Source organism: Oncorhynchus mykiss, chromosome 17, assembly GCF_013265735.2.
Source record: "Oncorhynchus mykiss isolate Arlee chromosome 17, USDA_OmykA_1.1, whole genome shotgun sequence".
In the NCBI taxonomy this organism is placed as follows: Eukaryota; Metazoa; Chordata; class Actinopteri; order Salmoniformes; family Salmonidae; genus Oncorhynchus; species Oncorhynchus mykiss.
In genome coordinates, this window is record NC_048581.1 from 35,976,224 (window position 1) to 36,001,299 (window position 25,076).

Below are 25,076 nucleotides of genomic sequence, written 5' to 3' on the forward strand. Positions count from 1 at the left end.
TTGACAAAATATTTCAAACTACTTTTGTAATACAACTTTAGGTATTTTTAAACGTTAATAATCGATCAAATTGTAGACGGGGGAATCTGTATTTGATAGAGCAAGTAAACAAAACATGCCCCTTTTTCCCTCTTGCGTAACTCTCAACAGTGTAACGTTGTTCCAGGATGTGCCTCTTCTTCGTTTCACCAATGATTAACTTCAACCCAATTCCAAAGACTGGTGACATCCTGTGGAAGTCGTAGGAACTGTAAAATGGTCGCTATCTAATTTCCCTTGGCAAAGACGACTGAGGGAACGGTCAGAGGAAAAAAAGTATAATAATTCTGAATAGTCTTTCCTCAGGGTTTTGCCTGCTACATAAGTTCTGTTATAGTCACAGACATAACTGAACCAGTTTTAGAAACTTCAGAGTGTTTTCTATCCACAACTACTAATCATATGCATATAATATATTCCTGGCATGAGGAGCAGGAAGTTGAAATTGTGTACGCTATTTATCCAAAAGTCAAAATGCTGCCCCCTATCCTTAAAAGGTTTTAAAGTGGTGACATTTGGATAAATAGTGGAGTGGAGCAAGATGGCCAAACAAAAAGAGAAAAAAATGTAAAGGCGGTGCTGAAAAGCGGAGAGAGAAGAGAAAGTCCCTTGAGTATGATGCAGCCAGATGTTTTAAAATATCAAATTATTAATTTGGCGCCATTACCAGTCAATCATCTCAGCCTAATGGTACTGGCAGCAGAGAGGAGCGAGAGCAGAGAGAGCTGCCCATTGAGCCCAGTGATACCAGTTCAACTGTTAGTCAAGGTTTTGCAGCTGAAGCGGTAAGACAGAAGACAATAGGGATAAGATAAGCAAAGTTTGGGTTTGGCTAGCTGGCTATTTAGCCTTTTGTTGAAACAAGCGCTCGTCAATGTCACTTTTCATGAACCGACCATTCAAAGCCTGGATGGGGCGGGACATAAAAAAAGGTTGACGCGCTACAGCAAACTTTTGAAATGTTGAACTCATTTGTTATGAATGAATTATTATTGACAAGTCAGTACTTAGCATTAAAAAATTAGAGACTAACCACCAATGTTGACAATTTTTCTTGTCTACAATGACAAAGACTTAATGACGAAACACACAACAAACATTTATCATTTTTGTAGTTTTTTTTCTTAAACGGCTGTATTGTCCAATTGGAATTAATATTATACTAGTGATATATAGTATACTGTTATATGAAATTATGAATACACTAACATTGTATAATGAATATATTAATATTATATTAACATTCTACCTTTTATTTAATTTTATAATATTATACTAATATACTAATTACTCTTCCAGGTTGAGGATAGTGCAACTGCAGTGGACATATGTAGATTGAGCCAGAGCCAGGATGCCACTGTTTTTTTGTTATTTTAAGAGGCCGAAGTCAGGGGAGCTAGATATGTTTTTTTAGTTTCCACCCCTAACAAAAGTGTAGGTGACCAAATACTTATTTTACACCATCATTTGCAAATAAATTCATTAAAAATCCTTCTGTTTTTTTTCTTCTCATTTTGTCTGTCATAGTTGAAGTGTACCTATGATGAAAATTACAGGCCTCTCTCATCTTATTAAGTGGGAGAACTTGCACAATTGGTGGCTGACTAAATACTTTTTTGCCCCACTGTATGTGACGAACGTCATCCATGAGAGGCTTGTGACTGTGGTGAAATGCGAGGCATCCACTGGACAAAACTGGGAAACATGAAGCTTGACATCAGCAAGTGCATTGGCAATTCCACTGATGGAACCTCTAATATGCAAGGCCAGTATAAAGGCTTATCTCCCCTGCTCTCTGCAAAGTCCACCAATTAAGTGCATGTGTTGTCCTATGCATACATTTTTAACCTTGTTTTGGCAGATACAACAGAGAGTGTCTTGGCAAGTGGGTCACTTTTTTCTCTCATTACCAACATAGTTGTGTTCTTCTGTGAATCCTACCAGAGGATGCACATTTGGGAGAAGGAGAGCAAGGAGTGCAAGTACCTAAGACAATTGGAGAGACACAATGGTGGGCTAAATACAGTGCCTTAAATAAGCTCTTTGGAGCTTTTGGAAATCCAGATGAGGGTCTGTATGTTGATGCCCTTCTCACTCTTTCAACCATACAAGATCAGAAAAACATAAACACTACTGCACGGGTCAAGGCACAAGGATACAGTGAGGGGTTGCTGAATAATGAAACAATACCTACAGCTCAGATATTCCTCAGAATATTTCAGGTCACCTCAACAGTCTCAAAATATCTTCAAATAAATGGAATGGACATTCTGACTGCGCATCGTAAGGTTGTATTACAGAGGAGCAGCTGAAAGGAATGGCAAGAGATTTTGAAAAAGTCAAGGCAGCTGCAGCCACATTTGTTCAGTGGGCCAACAGGAAGTTGTAGGAATGGGATGAGGAAACAGAGCTAGAGTTAGAGAACACTCTGCTAACGAAAAGGACTCAAAAGAAGAAAGCCATGCCTGGAGAGATGGCACAATATGATACTTTTACTGGGGCAGAGCGTGCATAGAGAATTGGTGTCCATAATCAAATTCCGGATACAGTTATAGATTAGCATCCATCAGCGATTTCTGAGTAATGGCACTTTGTATGCCGACCTGGCTCTTCTGGACCCTAAACACTTCCACAGACAGCCCTTCCACAGACAGCCCTTCCACAGACAGCCCTTCAGGAACTAAGCAAATGTTTGACAGCAGAGCAACGGTGGCCAATTTACAGAGTGAGCTCATGAGTCTGGCAGAACAGCGGACTAGGTTAAAACAATCAGGATTTGAAGAATACACAACCAGGACTATGGAGGATCATGGACCTGAAGGAAATTAAGACAAGGTGGAGATGGTGAACAAGAGTTGTTTGGACTGTCAAGTGTGTTGCTACTGTATTCTTAGTCAGTACAACCTATTGACTGACGCATACCACATCCTGGGCCTTTCTTACAAGTTCCTACTTTACCCTGTCAGTAACCCAGGTAGCTTGCGAGTGGAGATTCTCTAATCTGAAATTCTTCAAGAGTAGGCTCAGGAGCTCTCTATGTCAACAGCACCTGGAGGCTTTTATGCTCATGGCTACTGAGTGAGATGTTTTAATTGAATTTCACATACACAAATAACTCTTACAGATCTTCTGAAGTGTCAGGTATAGGGATCAGGGTTTGAGGACTTGAGCAATGTTGCCAAGCGTTCAGCCTACAACTCAGCTTACAAAACTACGTAAGTAATGAAAAACACTGAACCCCTGAATGTCATCCTTATCGTGCATCTCCACATAAATACTGCTCATGAAATATGCGCTCAACAGACGGTTTAATTGGTGATTGGAAAATCCTGAGGTATTTCTCAGGGTTAAGATGGCAAGAGGATCATGACTGTGAGCAATAGCAGAAATTCATCATGTACTCTGAAGTAGGTAATCTGCATAGGGGAATATTTATGTTTCTATTTGCAGACAGAAAGAGTACAGTGAAAAAGTAGCATTGGAGCAAACATTGAACTATGTTGTGAACTAAGGAAATATGTTGTGAATTAGAAATGTGCATCCAAGGCTTATCCCTCTGATGAACGTACCAATTCTACGCCTCTGAGACCACATCCCACATGAAGCCACTTAATATATCATCCACTGGCTATCAACATAATATTTTCTGATTCCATATTTATTAGTACACACTTTCCTAGAGCATTCAATAATATTTATACTAATATTTCCGTGCCATCTGCATTAAAGTTTTATTAAAGACTCTTCACATATTAAAAACCTGGAAAAATACACATGGTTCCATTTTTAACTTACAAAGTACATTTTTTAAATGAATAAATGATTGCAAAATATAATCTTTGAGTTTCATTTAAGTTACCTTTATCTGCCAATAGTGTTGAAGTGAAGATTACATATCCATCTGTCCAAATATTTACAAAAACAATACTACTTTCCAGGGGATGTACTTACTTTTTCACATGACTGTCTGTACATTAGGACATAACATTTAAGTGATACCCTGCTAGGTATAGATTCAAGATATTGTTCCTCATCTCCTGCTACTGTAAAGTAGGCTTTTAAAGGCTGCTAATCATACTGTCATAATTTAAAGTAAAACCATACTGTTTTTGTGACACCTTATTAAGACATTAACAATACACTACCGTAAGCAACATTTTTTTAAAATCATGGCGATATGGCAGTTTGCAACGACAGTCATTGTAACAAAGCTCTTTGTGTAATTTCTTAACAAAAATGGAGGCTGTCAAAATGACCATGGCCTGGAGCTGATTTGGCTTTGTCCATGTTTTTGTCAGCTCTTTAGGGCACATGACTAAAGATAGACTCAGTGAGATGACGTTGCATGCCCAAAGTAAACACTATATCAGGTACATTTACACAACAACTAAGAGTGTTGATGGACAAGGCTAAAATGATTTTGTTTTGACCCCGCAGCTGTTTTGGTCCCATTGTGGCAGAGCGATGTGCCCCCATGCACATGCGCAGATACCAGAGAAGGCTGTGAGAGGAGCTATAGTAGGACGGGATGAAACGGTATCCAACCACATGTTTAACTCCCATCTATTCCATTCCAGCCATTACAATGAGCCCGTCCTCTTATAGGTCCTCCCACTGGCAGATTCATGCTCATCTCAATATCTGCCGTGCTGCTTGTTGCAATGTTATCTCGCTGAGTCGATCTCACTGCACATCACTTTCTTGTAGGGATTGTGTTATTCATGATTACACTGTATATTGCACTCATACTGATTAAGTATATTTGCCAATAAATGGCAGTTAATATAGCCATAAATTGTGTTTGCTTCGTATTGAGCTAATTCTTTAAAATGTCACATTTATTTAACTAGGCAAGTCAGTTAAGAACAAATTCTTATTTTCAATGAGGGCCTAGGAACAGTGAGTTAACTGCCTTGTTCAGGGGCAGAATTACAGATTTTTACCTTGCCAGCTCGGCATTTCAATCTTGCAACGTTTCGGTTACTAGTCCAATGCTCTAACCACTAGGCTCCCTGCCACCCCATGTCTTCTTAAGGATTCATGGCTTCATAAGAATTCAAATTGGAATACTACAGAATCAAAAAGGGAAGCACTGAATTGCATGTGATCTCCCATGGATAGCAGGAACCTGTAGATGCCTAATTTCACAAATGCTTTACTTAATTCAGTTTTAGTTAGTTTGGTAGCTTTCAAACAAAAGAATCCTCACACTACCGGCTGTTAAAGGTAATGTTCCTGTGTTCACGGAGACCGCATTCACGGTAAACGCTGTATATGTCGGTACAATCAGAAAATGACCTTTAAATAGCGCATAGCCAACAAAGTGCTATCAGATTGAATCCTGGCCTTGAGCTGCTTACCACCTTCCGTTCTTTGGAAGACCAGATTTGAGGTGAATCAGTATTGTTTGTTTAAAAAATAAACAAATACATTTCAGACAATTTGTTACAATGCAAGTTTTATAGGTCAATTTGGGGTCATGTTCTCTACAGGGCGCCATTTTAGACCAGGCCTCTGAAGAGGAATGAGAGGGACGCCCCCAGAGCCAAACCCAGGGACATGAAGAAGGCCATAATGGCTCCAGCTGTCTCCGCTTCATGAGCAGCAACTTTTCTGTGGAGAGAGAGAATGACAGCCGATCAGGTGTGGTAAGATTTGAGGAGCAACCTCATTTCTGTCAACCTGGGAGACATTTTTCTCTCGTATTGACCCTGAGTAAACTAACCATAACATTTTAAATAGACAGGAGTTCCAAAAACTAAATAAAAGCAATTTTCTCAGTTCCACGCTATGAGCAGTTAATGCCTTTTTGCTTGGTAGGACAGAATTGCTTTGCGTTTACCATGCGTGTCGTGCCTTGTCCTTCTAACAGACATTGTGACTTAAATAATTATCACCCTATTTCTAAACTTTATTTGCCTAGCTAAAATGTTTGAATCCTTGACTAATGCTCTGCCAAGATCTCTCTTTACTTCAAAATCTATTCTAAATGTGCATCAGTCGGGCTTCAGACCAGGGCATAGCACCTTCTCGGCAGCATCACTGGTTTTAAATGATGGAGTAAATTGTTTGGATAGGAAGAAACAGTGTGCTGCTCTATTCATTGACTTGTCTAAAGCGTTCAACACTGTCGACCGATCTTTACACATTCAAAAAAGTTATCTGAAATTGTCCTGGATCAGGTGACTGGTAATTGGTTTATGGTGCCCACATTGATCGTGTCCCTGCTTATAAATATCTGGGCATCTGGATTGACAAAAATGTATCTTTTAAAAAGCATATGGATGAGTTGAGAATAAAAATGGGCTTCTTCTTTAGAAATAGATAATGGCTCTTTCTGAACAGCAGAAAGCAGATCAATCAGTCAACTTTCCTGCAATTGCTAGACTACAGTGACACCATTTATACGACTGCAGGTGCCACTACACTGAAACCATTTAATTCAGTTTACCACACCACACTTCACTTTATTACAGGTGACAGGTTCAGTACACATCATTGCATTCTATTGCAGAAAGTAAGCTGGCCGTCTCGTAGATCGATACACTGCTCTCTTTTTGTTTATATAGCCCTCTTGCACAAACGTCCACCATACCATACTTCACTGTTCAATTATACGAGTCACCAGACCTGATCACAGGGTCCCGTTGATCTCTACAGAACTGGGGAAATTAGCATTCAGTTATTTTGCACCCTGTGTATGGAATGATCTGCAGACCTCTGCACCCTGGTGCTCCGTTACCTCTAGGGCAGTTCAATTTAGTAAGATGTTTTATTGTCACATACACCAGATAGGTGGAGTGATATGTGTTGTTTTACAGGGTCAGCCATAGTAATACAGCAAGCACCCTTGGAGCAAATAAGGGTTGAGTGCCTTGCTCAAAGGAATATCTACATATTTTTGACCTTGTCGGCTCGGGTATTCAAACCAGCGACCTTTCGGTTACTGCTCTAACCGCTAGGCTACCTGCTCCTTGTTGAGGAATGTGAATTGCTTTTCTTAAATTGATTATAAATATTATGTCATTATTACGTTGTGTTTGTATATTTTGTATAATTTGTGTACTTTCAAAATAGGCCTAGGTCTCAATAGGATTTCTCTGTTAATAAAGAAATGTTGTATTTTTACTAATCCCATCTATGTCAAATTTTAGTTAGCAAATGGTTAGTTTGCTCACAGCGTGAGTCATTGTGAGAGTAAAATGTTGCCCGGTACCTTGAAAGTTTATCTATTTGGGTTTGTGCCCAGGCAAGAGGTCTTACTTGGGCCCAAAGCACATGCAAAGGCTGGCCAGGTATCCATTGGAAAAGGCAAAGACTATCATGAAGACGATGAACCAGGCGTCGTGTTCAAAGAAGATAGGCAGGTTGTAGCGGGGCTGAACATTGCACAGCATGAAGAGCGGCACGAAGATCACACGGGCCACCAGAAGAATGGGCACCAGTTTGCTGTCCTTCCCAGGCTGAAAGTAGAGATGCCAGACACACCACATTCACATTCAATGAAAAGCACTCAAGTGCATGTTCAATAAAACATTGCTGCTGTGTATGTTTTAAGCCGGTCACCACAAGATAAGGTAGTTATTTATATTCAGGGTAGTTCAGTGTTGACCTGTATTTTTCTCTCAGATGGTAAATTTACCACGTCAGTAAAGGCTTATGGGTAACCTTTATTGTTCTGATTCTTCAACATCACAGATTTTGTTTGCAAAATCAAGTATATTTATCTTCAAGGGATTTCTTTTTTTGGGGGGGGGGGTGGAGCAGTAAGCAACTGATGAATAGTACGTTAGTCTAGCCCCTTCTATACTAATGACCATGGGTCCTGTACTGATCTTGTCACAATACTGATTGTCCTCACATTTTCAGAAATATGTCTGCACCTGTTATTAAATTGTGTTTCTTATCCTCAGATCCTCAAAAAGTTCTACATCTGCACCGTTGACTGGCTCCATCACCGCTTGGTACGGCAACCGCAAGGCATTCGACTGCAAGGCGCTACAGAGAGTGGTGAGTACGGCCCAGTACATCTCTGGGGCCGAGCTCACTGCCATCAAGGACCTCTATACCAGGAGGTGTCAAAGGAAGGCCAAACAATTGTCAAAGATTCCAGCCACCCAAACAATAGACTGTTTTCTCCGCTACTGCAAGCGGCCCCAGTGCACCAAGTCCGAAACCAACAAGACCTTGAACAGCTTCTACCCCAAAGCCATAAGACTGCTAAACAAGACTGCTAAATAGCTAATCAAATGGCTACCCGGACCACCTGCATTGACCCTTTTTTCACTAACGTTTGCACTGACTCTATGCACAGACACTGGACTCTACCCACACCCTCACACATACTGACACCCCAACACACACATACACTACATATGCCCCCCCCCCACACACACACACTCACTTTCACACCCACAACATACTCTGTTACCTCTGTCTATTATATGTCCTGTTGCCTAGTCACTTTACACCTTCCTATATGTACATAGCAACCTCAATTAACTTGGTACTTGTACTCCCTGTATATAGCCATGTTATTTTTACTCATTATTGTTATCCACTGTCTATTTATTCCTGGTGTACATATTTATAAAAAAAACAAGTCTATCTTTAACTCTGTATTATTGTAAAAGGACCCGTAAGTAAGCATTTCACTGTTAGTCTACACCTGTTGTTTATGAAGCATGTGACAAATAACATTTTATTTCTATCCATCCACTGTGACATTTGCAACATTCATTTGACATGCAATATCGACCGTCCCATAGAGAATGAATGTGTTGGGACGGAACACACAGCTTTTCTCAGACAGTCGAAATCATGAATCCGCATTATTTTTATGGATATATTAAAATAAATGTCAATAGAAAAACTGGTAGAATTTTTTTTACAATCTGTCACAACCCGACCGTTGCTGAAGTGCACGAGATGAAGAGTAGAACTGAATTGAAAAGGAATCTCAGCACACTCGAGATCAATGCACAATTTTAAATGTATTTAGGCTTAGCTTTGGGTCGTCGGACTTTCATCGGAGGATACAAAAACACACAATGACTGGCCACATATAGGCAACTTGCGTTAATGCAATCAGATGTGATGAGCAACACCCGTGTACAACAAACACCAGGATGCACATCAGTAATCAATTATCTCAGAAAAAGTGTGACTTATTTGAGAGTTTATATTGTCTATATGTGGCCTCTGTCAGTGTGTTTTTATATGCTCTGATGAAGGTTTGACGACTGAAAACTCAGCCTAAAGTGAAAATTGTGCATTGATCCTCAGTGTGCGGAGATTCCTTTTCATTTACAAAAAAACAGGTCAAACAAAACGAAATGCAGCTAGTTGCGGTCTTTCCCGCTTCAGTTTGAGGTGATTGTGTTAGCTGTGTAGTTCGCGAGCTAACAAAGGGGAAGAGCCTCCATAGAAAATATTATTGTTTGACGTAGCAACCTTTTAATCAAACTAACGACCAGTCGGATGGGCTGGCAACGATGTCATTCAAACGAATGACCAGTCGAAATAGCTGGCAACAATGCAAATCGAACGAACTACCAGTGGGCATGGGTAGCAACCTCTGGACTATATCTTCGTGGAAGTAATATGAATAAACCAAATTTGTAATTAAAATATTATATGTTCATAATTATTTTAATATGTTGGTAACTGTTGTATAAAAGTGATAATAGCTTTGAAGCCGTGGTATATAGAATTTATTGGCAAGGTTTGCTGGCCCTCGACTTCATCTCGGGCCTAACACCCGTGTCTGGTTACAGGATCCAGGGGACACAGCTTCCTACTACACTGTAGGACCATTTGAAAAACAATTGAGGGGTTGGACATGTCGAGAGATGAGTCCTTATTGGTCCGTTATGTCACATGCTTCTGTCTATAACAGAATGGGTGCTTCCCCATTATTTAGATCATCTTTGCTACCACCGATTTTTGGAACGATACATCTATGGACAACTGCAAAAGTGTTGCTACTGCTCTCAAAAACATTGCTGCCCTGAATGTAGCTGGTGCTATCGACAAAGCTCAGTGGGCAAAAGTTTAAGGAGAGAGAACTTTCTGGAGGAAAATGTAATGCTGAGATGAGCGTGGATAAGGCTTAAGAGGGTGTGAACGATGCTGAATGGGTGCAAACAAGGGTGAGCTCTATAACAGGTTTGAAAATCTCTACAAAATCTTTCAAGGGCATTTTCTCCTATTTGTCCTATGTAATCCAGACCTGTAAACTGGAATCCTTAGTTCACAGTATGAAAAACTTGAACAGGAATCAGTTAGTTTCAGGCCCTTCCGTTATAACCGACCAATTTCTTTCACTCTATTTACAAGTGTATTGTTTTGGTGACTTACCCACATACACACAGCAGTAAGGCTTCTCCCAACCCAGTCGCTGAGGTTGAAGAGCAGGAAACAACACACGGGGATGAAGTACAGCTCTGAGATGAGAGAGCAATGTACAATAAGAGACCACGTCTGTTCATTTGTGTTTCATTGGTTGTGAATGACTGAATATGATCATGTTGTAAATGCTGGCAAAATGACAAGTCATATACTCTAATATGGACTCATAAACCGTGCTCTTATCATAGATACATACACGCATACATGTACCACACCCACCCACCCACACCCACACACACCCCAGGTGCCTCCATCAGCGATGGTAGACTTCACATCCACAGTGACTGCCGGGAAGGTGCCGATAGTGATGGTGAAGGCAAAACACACAGAGAGAGCCAGGACCCAGATCTAGAGTAAATGGATCAGAGCTTAAGAAGAAAGCACATTAGACCAGCTGAGGCCACCACAGACACCTTTTCCCCTGCAGATATACAGTTGAAGACAGAAGTTAACATACACCTTAGCCAAATGCATTTAAACTCAGTTTTTCACCATTCCTGATATTTAATCCTAGTAAATGTCTTAGGTCAGAAAGGATCACCACTTTATTTTAAGAATGTGAAATGTCAGAATTATAGTAGAGGGAATGATTTATTTAAGCTTTTATTTCTTTCATCACATTCCCAGTGGGTCAGAAGTTTACGTACACTCAATTACTATTTGGTAGCATTGCCTTTAAAATGATTTAACTTGGGTCAAACATTTCGGGTAGCCTTCCACAAGCTTCCCAGAATAAGTTGGGTGAATTTTGGCCCATTCCACCTGACAGAGCTGGTGTAACTGAGTCAGATTTGTAGGCCTTCTTGCTCGCACACACTTTTTCAGTTCTGCCCACAAATGTTCTATAGGATTGAGGTCGGGGCTTTGTGATGGCCACTCCAATACCTTGACTTTGTTGTCCTTAAGCCATTTTGCCACAACTTTGGAAGTATGCTTGGGGTCATTGTTAATTTGGAAGACGCATTTGCGACCAAGCTTTAACTTCCTGACTGATGTCTTGAGATGTTGCTTCAATATATCCACGTAATTTTCCTCCCTCATGATGCCATCTATTTTGTGAAGTGCACCAGACCCTCCTGCAGCAAAGCACCCCCACAACATGATGCTGCCACCCCCGTGCTTCACAGTTGGTATGGTGTTCTTCAGCTTGCTAGCTTCCCCATTTTTCCTCCAAACATAATGATGGTCATTATGGCCAAACAGTTCTATTTTTGTTTCATCAGGCCAAAGGATATTTCTCCAAAAACTACAATCTTGGTCCCCATGTGCAGTTGCAAACCGAAGTCTGGCTTTTTAATGCCGGTTTTGGAGCAGTGGCTTCTTCCTTGCTGAGCGGCCTTTCATGTTATGTCGATATAGGACTTGTTTTACTGTGGATATAGCTACTTTTGTACCTGTTTCCTCCAGCATCTTCACAAGGTCATTTGCTGTTGTTCTGGGATTGATTTGCACTTTTCGCACCAAATGACATTCATCTCCAGGAGACAGAACGCGTCTCCTTTCTGAGCGGTATGACAGCTGCGTGGTCCCATGGTGTTTATACTTGCGTACTATTGTTTGTACAGATGAACATGGTACCATCAGGTGTTTGGATGAACCAGACTTGTGGAGGTCTACAATGTTTTTTCTGAGGTCTGAGGATTTTCCCATGATGTCAAGCAAAGAGGCCCTGAGTTTGAAGGTAGGCCTTGAAATACATCCACAGTTTTACCTCCAATTGACTCAAATGATGTCAATTAGCCTATCATAAGCTTCTAAAGCCATGACATCCTTTAATACAGTGAATTATAAGTGAAATAATCTGTCTGTAAACAATTGTTGGAAAAATTACTTGTGTCATGCACAAAGTAGATGTCCTAACCGACTTGCCAAAACTATAAATTTGTGGAGTGGTTGAAAAACAAGTTTTAATGACTCCAATCTAAGTGTATGTAAACTTTCGACTTCAACTGTACACTTGTTAAGCACTATTGTGCTTGCATCCCTCAGTTAATTCAACCCCAGAGAAAGATAGAGAGCTGTATGTGGATCAGCTGTAGAACAAGGTTCCCCAACTCGCCGATGGTATATTTGGCCCCCCAAGTTTTCTGAGGAAAAAATATATACATCAATTATAATAATTTTGTGTGGAATTTTCATTTTTGGAGATAAAAGACTCAAATAAAATACCAGGAAATCAGCTCCAAGTCATTTTTGTTAAAGAAATCTGCTCCCAATTATTCCCACGCATAATAGAGAGACACAACGTGATCGTGAGCAAGGTTTGAAACTATTATGCTTTAGTCAAACATTATGTCTGTTTGGGCTTCTTGTGGTCAAGTTGCAGTCTACAAATTATTTGTAAGTATGTTCCGGCACCCCGACTATCTGCTCAAGATAAAAACCAGCCCGCTGCAGAATCTAGTTCCTGTAGAACATCAACAGTGTGATTGAAGGTGCTCTTTGGTTTATGGATCTACTTTCGTAGTCTTGGAAAAATGGCAAGTTAATCCATTTTAAAGAGTTATATAAAGAGTGTCTTGGTTTTCGTGATTTTCCAATTCATAAAGTGAATTGAAATTTATTTTTTTAAACTCCAAAACTAATTTGCTGTGAAAGTGACTGGTCATTCGACATGCTATAGAGCTTAACAAACTGTCATTGAACAAATAATTGGGCCGTTTCACGAAATGAGTACCCTTTGATTTTGTAAGTCGAAACTGTGCACCAATACTGAATTTTAAAAGCATGTTATATTCAATTAAGTTCCCTTTAATATATACAGTGCCTTTGGAAAGTATTCAGACCCGTTAACATTTTGTTACATTACAGCCTTATTCTGAAATGGATTAAATAAAATAAAAAATCCATCTACACACAATACGCAATCTACACACAATACACCATAATGATGAAGCGAAAACAGGTTTTTAGTAATGTTTGTAAATGTATTAAATATAAAAAACAGAAATACCTTATTTACCTAAGTATTCAGATCTATTGCTATAAGACTCAAAATTGAGAACAGATGCATACTGTTTCCATTGATCATCCTTGAGTTGTTTCTACAACTTGATTGGGGTCCACCTGTGGTAAAATCGATTAATTGGACATGATTTGGAAAGGCACACACCTGTCTATATAAGGTCCCACAGTTGACAGTGCATGTCAGAGCAAAAACCAAGCCATGAGGTCGAAGGAATTGTCCGTAGAGCTCCGAGATAGAACTGTGTCAAGGCACAGATCTGGGGAAGGGTGCCAAAAAAGTCTGCAACATTGAAGGTCCCACAGTAGCCTCAATCTTTCTTAAATGGAAGAAGTTTGGAACCACCAAGACTCTTCCTAGAGCTGGCTGCCCGGCCAAACTGAGCAATAGGGGGAGAAGGGCCTTGGTCAACAACCAAGAACCCGATGGTCACTCTGAAAGAGCTCCATAGTTCCTCTGTGGAGATGGGAGAACATGCCAGAAGGACAACCATCTCTGCAGCACTCCACCAATCAGGCCATTATGGTAGAGTGTCCAGAGGAAGCCACTCTTCAGTAAAAGGCACATGACAGCTTGCTTGGAGTTTCACAAAAAGCACCTAAAGAACTCTCAGACCATGGAGAAAAAAGATTCTCTGGTCTGATGAAACCAAGATTGAACTCTTTGGCCTGAATGCCAAGCGTCCTGTCTGGAAGAAACCTGGGATCATCCCTATAGTTATGCATGGTGGTGGTAACATCATGCTGTGGGGATGCTTTTCAGCGGCAGGGAGTGGGAGACTAGTCAGGATCGGTTTCATCAGACCAGAGAATCTTGTTTCTCATGGTCAGAGAGTCCTTTAGGTGCCTTTTGGCAAACTCCAAGTGGACTGTCATGTGCCTTTTACTGAGGAGTGGCTTAATGAAACCCTGCTCCAGACCTCAGACTGGGGCGAAGGTTCCCCTTCCAACAGGGCAGCGACCCTAAGCACACAGCCAAGACAATGCAGGAGTGGCTTGGGACAAGTCTCTGAATGTCCTTGAGTGGCCCAGCCAGAGCCCAGACTTGAACCCGATCGAATATCTCTGGAGAGACCTGAAAATAGCTGTGCATCGACACTCTCAATCCAACACGACAGAGCTTGAGAGGATCTACAGAGAAGAATGGTAGAAACTCCCCAAATACAGGTGTGTCAAGCTTGTAGCGTTATTCCCAAGTAGACTCAAGGCTGTAATCACTGCCAAAGGTGCTTCAACAAAGTACCTAGTAAAGGGTCTGAATACTTATGTAAATGTGATATTATATTTTTTCTACGTTTGCGAAAAGTTCTAAAAACCTGTTTTTGTTTTGTCATTATTGGGTATTGTGTTGATTGAAAAAAACAATCTAATCAATTTTAGAATAAGGCTGTAACATAACAAAATGTGGAAAAAGTCAAGGGGTCTGAATACTTTCCGAATGCACTGTAGACCACATGGAGAATTCAATAAATCTGATTATTTATATGAATAAAGACTTTAAATAAAATATATCTAATAAAGACACTTTTCGTCCATTAAAATAACATCAAATTGATCAGAAATTCAATGTAGACATTGTTAATGTTGTAAATGACTATTGTAGCTGGAAACTGCAGATTTTTTTTATGTAATATCTACATAGGCGTACAGAAGCCCATTATCAGCAACCATCACTCCTGTGTTCCAATGAAACATTGCTGATTAAAGAAGCAATAAAACTGACCTTCTAGGCAGAGTTTCTCTGTCCATGTGTCTGTGTTCTTTTGCTGACGTTTTCTTTTTATTGGCTAGTCTGAGATATGGCTTTTCTTTGTAACTCTGCCTAGAAGGCCAGCATCCCGGAGTCGCCTCTTTACTTTTGACGTTGAGACTGGTGTTTTGCGGGTACTATTTAATGAGGAACATTGCCTTTACATTTCAATCATTCAATAAAGTTGAACTTCAACAATATAGATTGAATCCAGCCCTTAATTTACCTTCTTGAAGATGGTCAACATGGACACGTTTTGCTCCTCTTCTCCTTTTTTGAAAACAGGTTTAGTCTCTGCTGCATTTTCTGAGGGGTTAAGGAACAAGGCAATCCATTAAAGGGGCAATCTGCAGTTCAAACAATAGCAAAGCAGAGACCCCCACCACTGTTTCAGTAAACAGCTGAGGGATGGGGCTGGAGAAATGTAACCACTTTCAAATTCATAGACAGAGCTATGGATGCAAGGACTGACCATCCATGATATTAACATTACAGTTTTAACCATGTTTTGAGACTATAGAGTTTTTGTTTACAATAAAACAAACAGGAGTACAGCATGATTGGGGCCGTACTTGCAAACATGAAACTTTTTCTAAGTACATTTTTTTGCTTTGTCTCAAAATGTGCATCAGCCAGTTGCATGTTATCCAATGCTACATGTATTGATAGCTGTTCCCATAAGATAGCCTGGCACATTTAGCCCTAACCTGACCAGCTGTCCTGTCCGGTGATTATTTCTTCTAACAAATTCCACATCAGCCTATCAAAGATCTTAGACTTTATGTCCACCAAACAATATAATTTCTGAAAATAGGTCTTGGCCACCAGAGGGATATTTTAAACCTCCAAATTCAAGGTTACTTTTGTTCCACTTGGTCTTTCACAATTGTAGTGTGGAAATATTGCATGATGCATCCTTGACTAGGCTACTAGCTTCTAACGTCAGAACAATTCAAGAGGTACGTTTTAACATAGTTGATTCAAAGTATTCAGTGCCTTGACCTTTTCCACATTTTGTTACATTGCAAGCCTTTTTCTAAAATTGATTGAACTGTTTTTTTCTCTCATCAATCTATACACAATACTCCACATTGCAAAGCAAAAACTATTTTTAGAAAATGTTGCTAATTTATAAAACATAAGAAACTGAAATTTGACATTTACATACTGTAAGTATTCAGATCCTTTACTCAGTACTTTGTTGAAGCACCTTTGGCAGCGATTAAAGCCCTGCGTCTTCTTGGGTATGACGCCAGAAGTTTGGCACTCCTGTTTTTGGGGAGTTTCTCCCATTCGTCTCTGCAGATGCTCTCAAGCTCTGTCAGGTTGGATGGGGAGCATTGCTGCACAGCTATTTTCAGGTATGTCCAGAGATGTTCAATTCCGGGCTCTGGCTGGGCCATTTAAGGACATTCAAAGACTTGTCCTGAAGCCACCTCTGTGTTGTCTTGGCTGTGTGCTTAGGGGTGTTGTCTTGTTGGAAGTTGAACCTTCACCCCAGTCTGAGGTCCTGAGCGATCTGGATCATGTTATCATCAAGGAGCTCTCTGTACTTTGTTCAGTTCATCTTTCCCCTGGTCCTGACTAGTCTCCCAGTCCCTGCCATTGAAAAACATCCTCAAAGCATGATGCTGCCACCACCATGTTTCACCGTAGGGATGGTGCTAGGTTTCCTCCAGATGTGACGCTTGGCATTCTGGCCAAAGAGTTCAATCTTGGTTTCATCAGACCAGAGACTCTTGTTTCTCATGGTCTGAGAGTCCTTCAGGTGCCTTTTGGCAAACTTCAAGCAGGCTGTCAAGTGCCTTTTACTGAGGACTGGCTTCCATCTGGGCACTCTACCATAAAGGCTTGATTGGTGGAGTGCTGCAGAGATGGCTGTCTATCTGGAAGGTTCTCCCATCTCCAAAGAGGAACTCTGGAGCTCTGTCAGACTGACCATTGCATTCTTGGCCACCTCCCTGACCAAGGCCCTTCTCTCCTGTTTGCTCAGTTTGGCCGGGCGGCCAGCTCTAGGACAAGTCTTAGTGGCTCCAGATTTCTTCCACTTAAGAATGATGGAGGCTACTGTGTTCTTGGGGATCATCAAAGAGTGCAAGAAATGTTTTTGCACCCTTCTTCAGATCTGTGGCTTGACACAATCCTGTCTCGGAGCTCTACGAACAATTCCTTTGAGCTCATGGCTTGGTTTTTGCTCTGACATGCACTGTCAATAATGAGACCTTATATAGACAGGTGTGTGCCTTTCCAAATCATGCCCAATCAATTTAATGTACCACAGGTGCACTTCAATCAAGTTGTAGAAACATCTCAATGATGATCAAAGGAAACAGGATGCACCCGAGCTCAATTTCGAGTCTTTGTCTTATTTCTACATTTAATATTTTCACAAATCTAAGAAACAGAAATGGCTGTCGTTTTACCTTTCTTGAGTAGATCCAGCTTGTTCTCCTCATCACTAATTCTGTTTCCACTTTGGGTCTTGTAATATTGGTAGAACTCCTAAAGTAAGGTTCAGAACGACAAATTATCTCACAGTGGGGATGGTAGTTAAACGGAGGAGATCAACTGGAATGGATCAAATGGAGGTATTACGCATTTTGGTTCCTTTAACAACACTGGAAAATCAATAAGTAGTGAATTAAATGATGTGAAAGGGTAACCATTTTTCACCTTAAAATGTATACCAACAAAAACCCATTGATTTCAAAGTATAACAAACCATACAACTCTATGCACAAGGACTACTTTTAACAATTTATACAGAGCATTCTACAAAAATTAATTTACAGTAAACACTGTGCAGTTGCAAAGTTTGGTAACTATTACGGTAAATTGCCCGAAAGCATTATTTGCATTACTTATTATCATTGAGTAAACTCTCCTCAGCACTTTTTCAGACAAATTGATGTAATAACTTAAAATCCAGAGTTGAGTTATTACCAGTTTAGGGAGGACCACATAGGATATTATGGCCAATAAGATCACTACACAGGCTGTGATGAAGTATCCAAAAGCAGCGTCATTTATCTCCGAGCCACCTGGGGAAGGAGAGAGAGAGAGAGAGTGAGAGAGCGAGAGAGAGAGTTGACTTTGGAATGCCACTGTTGCCCCCCACCCCTGTATCACCTCTCAGACTTACTTGAGATAGCACAGATCATGGAGAAGGCAGCAAAAGTTCCCGCCAGGCCTTGCCCACTCATGATGGGTGTGGTGTATTTGGTAGGCAGCTGGCCTGCCATGCCAAACAGACTGCCCTGCAGGATAGCTCCAAAGGCTGAAGAGGTTGTAAAAAAAAACAGTCATAATTCTGACCAGAGTCCAGTCATACAGCAAGGAATTATCGCTTGATGAATTAATGACTACTCATTAAGTGATCCCAATCTGCCCCATTTACTGCTCGTACACTACTCTACATATTTATTTGGACAGTGAAGCAAAATCTTTTAATTTGGTTCTGTTCTCTAGTATTTTGGATTTGAGATCAAATGTTTCATGAGGCAACAGTACAGAATGTCTGTCACCTTTAATTTGAGGGTATTATCATACACATCTGTTTTGCCATTTAGAAATGGAAGTATTTGTCATAAGTATTTGAACAAATTCACTTATAGTGTATTAAAGTAGTCAACATTTTTGTATTTGGTTTCCATATTCCTAGCACACAATGACTACATCAAACTTGTGACTCTACAAACTTGTTGGATGCATTTGCAGTTTGTCTTGGTTGTGTTTCAGATTATGTTGTGCCTTATAGAAATTATGGTAAATAACTGAAAGCGCAAACCTGCACATTTAATCATGGCAAGGCAACTGGAAACATGACCGAATACAAACAGTGTTATTCACTCCGCAAGGCAATCAAACAAGCAAAGCGACAGTATAGAGACAAAGTAGAGTCGCAATTCAACTGCTCAAACATGAGGCATATGTGGCCTATAGGACAAACCAGTGCCACCGACACAGCCCGCCACCAAAGACTGAGGACCAACATGAGTAAAATATTTAAACGTGTTAACCCTTGCATTCCTAGCCGCATCCTTAGAGCATGCACAGACCAGCTGGCTGGTGTGTTTACTGACATATTCAATCAATCCCTAACCCAGTCTGCGGTCTCCATTGTTCCTGTTCGCAAGAAAGCTAAGGTAACTGAACGAAATGACTATCGCCCCGTAGCACTCACTTCTGTTATCATGAAGTGCTTTGAGAGACTAGTCAAGGATCATATCACCTCCACCCTACCTGATACCCTAGACCCACTCCAATTTGCTTACCGCCCCAATAGATCCACAGACGATGCAATCGCCATCGCATTGCCCTATCCCATCTGGACAAGATTAATACCTATGTATTGGGGCGGCAGGTAGCCTTGTGGTTAAAGCATTGGGCCAGTAACTGAAAGGTTGCTAGATCGAATCCCCGAGCTGACAAGGTAAAAATCTGTTGTTCTGCCCATGAACAAGGCAGTTAACCCACTGTTCCCTGGTAGGCCGTCATTGTAAATAAGAATTTGTTCTTAACTGACTTGCCTCAGGAGGCTGAAGAAATTTGGCTTGTCACCTAAAACCCTCACATTCGAGACCATCCTTTCAGACTGTATCACAGCCTGGTACGGCAACTGCACCGCCCTCAACCGCAAGGCTCTCCAGAGGGTAGTGCAGTCTGCACAACACATCACCGGGGGCAAACTACCTGCCATCCAGGACACCTACAGCACCCAATGTCACAGGTAGGCCAAAAAGATAATCAAGGACAACAACCACCCGAGCCACAGCCTGTTCACCCCACTATCATCCAGATGGTGAGGTCAGTAGACTGAAAAACAGATTCTATCTCAAGGCCATCAGACTGTTAAACAGCCATCACTAACATAGAGAGGCTGCTGCCAACATACAGACTCAAATCACTGGCCACATTAATAAATTGATGTATTAAAGGTATCACTTTAAATTATGGCACTTTAATAATGTTTGCATATCCTACATTACTCATCTCATCTCATACTGCATTTTATACCATCTATTGCATCTTTCCAATGCCACACGGCCATCGCGCATCCATATATTTATATGTAAATATTCTTATTACATCCCCTTACATTGTGAGTTTTAGGTTATTTGTTAGATTACTTGTTAGATATTACTGCACTGTCAGAACTAGAAGCACAAGAATGTCGCTACAGTCGCATTAACATCTGCTAACCATGTATAAGTGACCAATAACATTAGATTTAATTTGCGACTGCACTTGAAGTAACTTTCAAAGTTCTTGAAATGTTCCGTATTGACTGATCTTCATGTCTTAAATTAATGATGGACTGTAATGTCTCTTTGCTTATTTTAACTGTTCTTGCCATAATATGGTCTTTTACCAAATAGGGCTATCTTCTGTATACCTGCTTACCTTGCCACAACACAACTGATTGGCTCTAATGCATTAAGGAGGAAAGAAATTCCACAAATGAATTTTTAAGAAAGCACACCTGTTAATTGAAATGCATTTCATGAAGCTGGTTGAGAGAATGCCAAGAGTGTGCAAAGCTATCATCAAGGCACTTTTTTGTTTACTACATAATTATGTATGTGTTATTTCATAGTTTTGATGTCTTCATTATTGTTCTACAATGTAGAAAATAGTTAAAATAAAGAAACACCCTTGAATGAGTAGGTGTTCTAAAACTTTTGAACGGTAGTGTATACAGTTGAAGTCGGAAGTTTACATACACCTTAGTCAAATACATTAAATCTCAGTATTTCACAATTCCTGACATTTAATCCTCGTAAAAATTCCCTATCTTAGGTCAGTTAGGATCACCACTTTATTTTAAGAATGTGAAATGTCAGAATAATACTAGAGATAATTATTTATTTCAGATTTAATTTCTTTCATCACATTCCCAGTGGGTCAGAAGTTTACATACACTCAATTACTATTTGGTAGCATTACCTTTAAATTGTTTAACTTGGGTCAAGTGTTTCTGGTAGCCTTCCACAAGCTTCCCAGAATAAATTGGGTGAATTTTGGCCCATTCCTCCTAACAGAGCTGGTGTAACTGAGTCAGGTTTGTAGTCCTCCTTGCTCTCACACGCTTTTTCAGTTCTGCCCACAAATTTTCTATGGGATTGAGGTCAATGCTTTGTGATGGCCACTCCAATACCTTGCCTTTGTTGTCCTTTAGCCATTTTGCCACAACTTTGGAAGTATGTTTGGGGTCATTGTCCATTTGGCAGACCCATTTGCGACCAAGCTATAACTTCCTGACTGATGTCTTGAGATGTTGCTTCAATATATCCACATACTTTTCCTCTCTCGTGATGCCATCTATTTTTCCACCAGTCCTCCTGCAGCAAAGCACCCCCACAACATGATGCTGCCACCCCCGTGCTTCATGGCTGGGATGGTGTTCTTCAGCTTGCAAGTCTCCCCCTTTTTCCTCCAAACATAATGATGGTCATTACGGCCAAACAGTTCTGCTTTTGTTTCATCAGACCACAGGACATTTCTTAAAAAAGTACGATCTTTGTCCCCATGTGCAGTTGCAAACCGTAGACTGGCTTTTTTATGGTGGTTTTGGAGCAGTGGCTTCTTCCTTGCTGACCGGCCTTTCCGGTTATGTCGATATAGGACTCATTTTACTGTGGATATAGCTACTTTTGTACCTGTTTCCGCCGGCATCTTCACAAGGTCCTTTGCTGTTGTTCTGGGATTGATTTGCACTTTTCACACAAAAGTCATCTCTAGGAGACAGAACGTGTCTCCTTTCTGAGCGGTATGACGTCTGCGTGGTCCCATGGTGTTAATACTTGCGTACTACTGTTTGTAAAGATAAACGTGGTACCTTCAGGCATTTGGAAATTGCTCCCAAGGATGAACCAGAATTGTGGAGGTCTACAATTTTTTTTCTGAGGTCTTGGCAGATTTCTCTTGATATTCCAATGATATCAAGCAAAGAGGCACTGAGTTTGCAGGTAGGCCTCGGAATACATCCACAGCTACACCTCCAATTGACTCACATTATGTCATTTAAAAGCTTATAAAGTCATGACATCATTTTCTGGAATTTTCCAAGCTGTTTAAAGGCACAGTCAAGTTAGTGTATGTAATCTTCTGAACCACTGGAATTGTGATACAGTGAACTATAAGTGAAATAATCTGTATGTAAACAATTGTTGGAAATATTACTTGTGTCATGTACAAAGTAGATGTCCTAACTGACTTGACAAAAGTATAGTTTGTTAACAAGACATTTGTGGAGTGGTTGAAAAATTTGTTTTAATGACTTCAACCTAGTGTATGTAAACTTCCGAATTCAAGTGTATCTAAGAGGGTGCCCATGGTTACGGATGTTGGGTTTTACCTGGTAGGTTCCATGATAATTTGTGTGAGATTGAGGGATTCTAGCTTAGATTGTAAAATGGCTGGGGTGTTAAGCATATCCCAATTTAGGTCACCTAACAGTACGAACTCTGAAGATATATGGGAGGCAATCAATTCACATACGGTGTCCAGGGCACAGCTGGGGGCTGAATGGGGTCTATAACAAGCGGCAACGGTGAGAGACTTGTTTCTGGAAAGGTGGATTTTTTTTTCCTGCAGGCTATCTCTGCAGTAGATTGCAACTCTGCCCCCTTTGGCAGTTCTATCTCGTTGGAAAATGTTATAGTTAGGGATGGAAATGTTATGATTTTTGGTGGCCTTTCTATGCCAGGATTCAGACATGGCTAGGACATCTGGATTGGTGGAGTGTGCTTAAGCAGTGAATAAAACAATCTTAGGCAGGAGGCTTCTGATGTTAACATGCATGAAACCAATGCTTTTACTGTTACAGAAGTCAACAAATGAGAGCGCTTGGGGAATAGGTCTGATGCTGGGGGCTGCAGGGCCTGGGTTAACCTCTACATCACCAGAGGAACAGAGGAGGAGTAGAATAAGAGTACGGCTAAAGGCTAAAAGAACTGGTCTTCTAATGCGTTCGGCGCAGAGAGTAAAGGGGGCAGGTTTCTGGGCACGGAAGGATATATTCAAGGCATAAAGTACAGACAAGTGTATGGTAAGATGTGAGTACAGTGGAGGTAAGCCTAGGCATTGAGTGACGATGAGAGAGGTTTTGTCTCTAGAAGCACCATTTAAGACAGGTGTGATCACTGCATGTGTGGGGGGTGGAAGAACATGGCTAGCTAAGGCATACTGATCAGGGCTGGAGGCTCTACAGTGAAATAAGACAAAATTAATAACCAAAACAGCAATAGACAAGCCATATTTACATTAGGGAGAGGCATGTGTAACCGAGTAATCATAGGGTCCAGTGAGTAGCTAGGCAAGCTGGAGGCACGGAGATTCAGACAGCTAGCAGGCTGGGGTTAGCAGCAGGCTAGCAGATGGGCCTCAGGGTGACGTCGCAACGGGGGAGCCTGTTGAAACCCCCTCGAACGGTTACGTCGGCAGACCAGTCGTGATGGATGGGCAAAGTAATTGAAGCCCAGGAATTGCTTGATAGATCTATTTGACTAGCCGGGAGATGGGCCTAGATTCGAGGCTAGCTCCAGGCTAACTGGTGCTTGCTTCGGGACAGAGACATTAGCCAGGAGTAGCCACTCGGATAGCAGCTAGCTAACTGTGACGATACAGAGTAAAGGTTCAGAGCTTGTGGTAGGAATCCGGAGATATGGTGGAGAAATGCAGTCCGATATGCTCTGGGTTGATATTGCGCTGTGCAGGCTGGCTGTGCAGGCTGGGAGTTGACCGGGCGGAAGCTGGCAGATGTCTCAGTTAACGATGTTGGCTAACTGACAACTAGCTAGTAGCTGGCTAACTTGAAGGGGGTTACGGTTCTAAAGTATAAAAAATAGCAGATTCATACCGCATTGGGCGAGGTGGTTTGCAGGAAAGTATGTTCAGTCCGTAGATGGAAAAATGAGATTAAAAATATATACGAAGAAAGAAACGATATATACAAGGGATGGGACAAGACAATCAAAACATCCCACTGCTACACCATATTGGATTCCCTAATGTATTCTTGATATTTTTCTTAGGGCTAGACCCCTTTTTTTCTCCACTTCCTATCTGAATGACAAGCCCAAAGTAAACTGCAGCTCAGGCCCTGAAGCCTGATATGCATATAAGTGGTAGCATTGGAACGAAAACACTTTGAAGTTTGCAGAAATGTTAAAATAATGTAGGAGAATATAACACAATAGATACGGTAGGAGAAAAATCCAAAGGAGAACCAACCAAAATTATTTTTTTAAGAGAGACCATCCTCTTCGGATTGCAAGAGAAAGGTCATATTGCAAATTAGCTCCCTGGATAGAATTCCTATGGCTTCCATAGGTTGTCAGCAGTCTACGTTCAAGGTTTCAAGCTTGTATCTTCAAAAACGAAAAGGAAATATCAGTTTTAGTTTAGGGACAGCGTCTTGGAAATTTGTGTTTGTGCGTGCCATGAAGACATTACGCACCTGCTGAAATCGTTTTCCTATTGAACATACTTCTTTCCAAAATAAATATTATAGTTTGATTACATTTTAAGGTATCTGAGGAGTAAATAGAAACATATTTTGACTTGTTGAAAGAAAGGTTAGGGGTAGATTTTCGGATTCCTTTCTCTGCAAGTTGAACGAGTGGATTACTCAAATCGATGGCGCCAACTAAACAGACTTTTTTTGATATAAAGAAGGATTTTATCTAACAAAAACAACACTACATATTATAGCTGGGACCCTTTGGATGATAAATCAGAGGAAGATTTTCAAATAGTAAGTCGATATTTAATCGTTATTTGTGATTGTATCACACCTGTGCCGATGGAAAAATATTTTGATGTGGGGCGCCATCCTCAAACAATCACATGGCATGTTTTCGCTGTAATTGCTACTGTAAATCGGACAGTGCAGTTAGATTAACAATAATTT

At 40.7% G+C, this 25,076-nt stretch overlaps 1 protein-coding gene across 5 annotated transcripts in view; it reads right to left on the reverse strand.

The window, feature by feature from the left end:
* Positions 1-3,674: 3,674 nt before the first annotated feature.
* The window catches only part of LOC110493173 (equilibrative nucleoside transporter 1), a 32,934-nt gene continuing 11,532 nt past the window's right edge, over positions 3,675-25,076 (reverse strand). For all 5 annotated transcript variants that reach the window (XM_036949819.1, XM_036949821.1, XM_036949820.1 and 2 more), the window contains 8 exons: positions 18,306-18,440; positions 18,107-18,204; positions 17,587-17,665; positions 15,390-15,469; positions 10,689-10,797; positions 10,399-10,484; positions 7,303-7,502; positions 3,675-5,652 (listed from right to left, as the gene is read on the reverse strand). In XM_036949819.1, the coding sequence (XP_036805714.1) occupies positions 5,541-5,652; positions 7,303-7,502; positions 10,399-10,484; positions 10,689-10,797; positions 15,390-15,469; positions 17,587-17,665; positions 18,107-18,204; positions 18,306-18,440 (899 nt within the window). In that variant the 3' untranslated portion in view covers positions 3,675-5,540. The remainder of the gene's footprint in view (positions 5,653-7,302; positions 7,503-10,398; positions 10,485-10,688; positions 10,798-15,389; positions 15,470-17,586; positions 17,666-18,106; positions 18,205-18,305; positions 18,441-25,076) is intronic.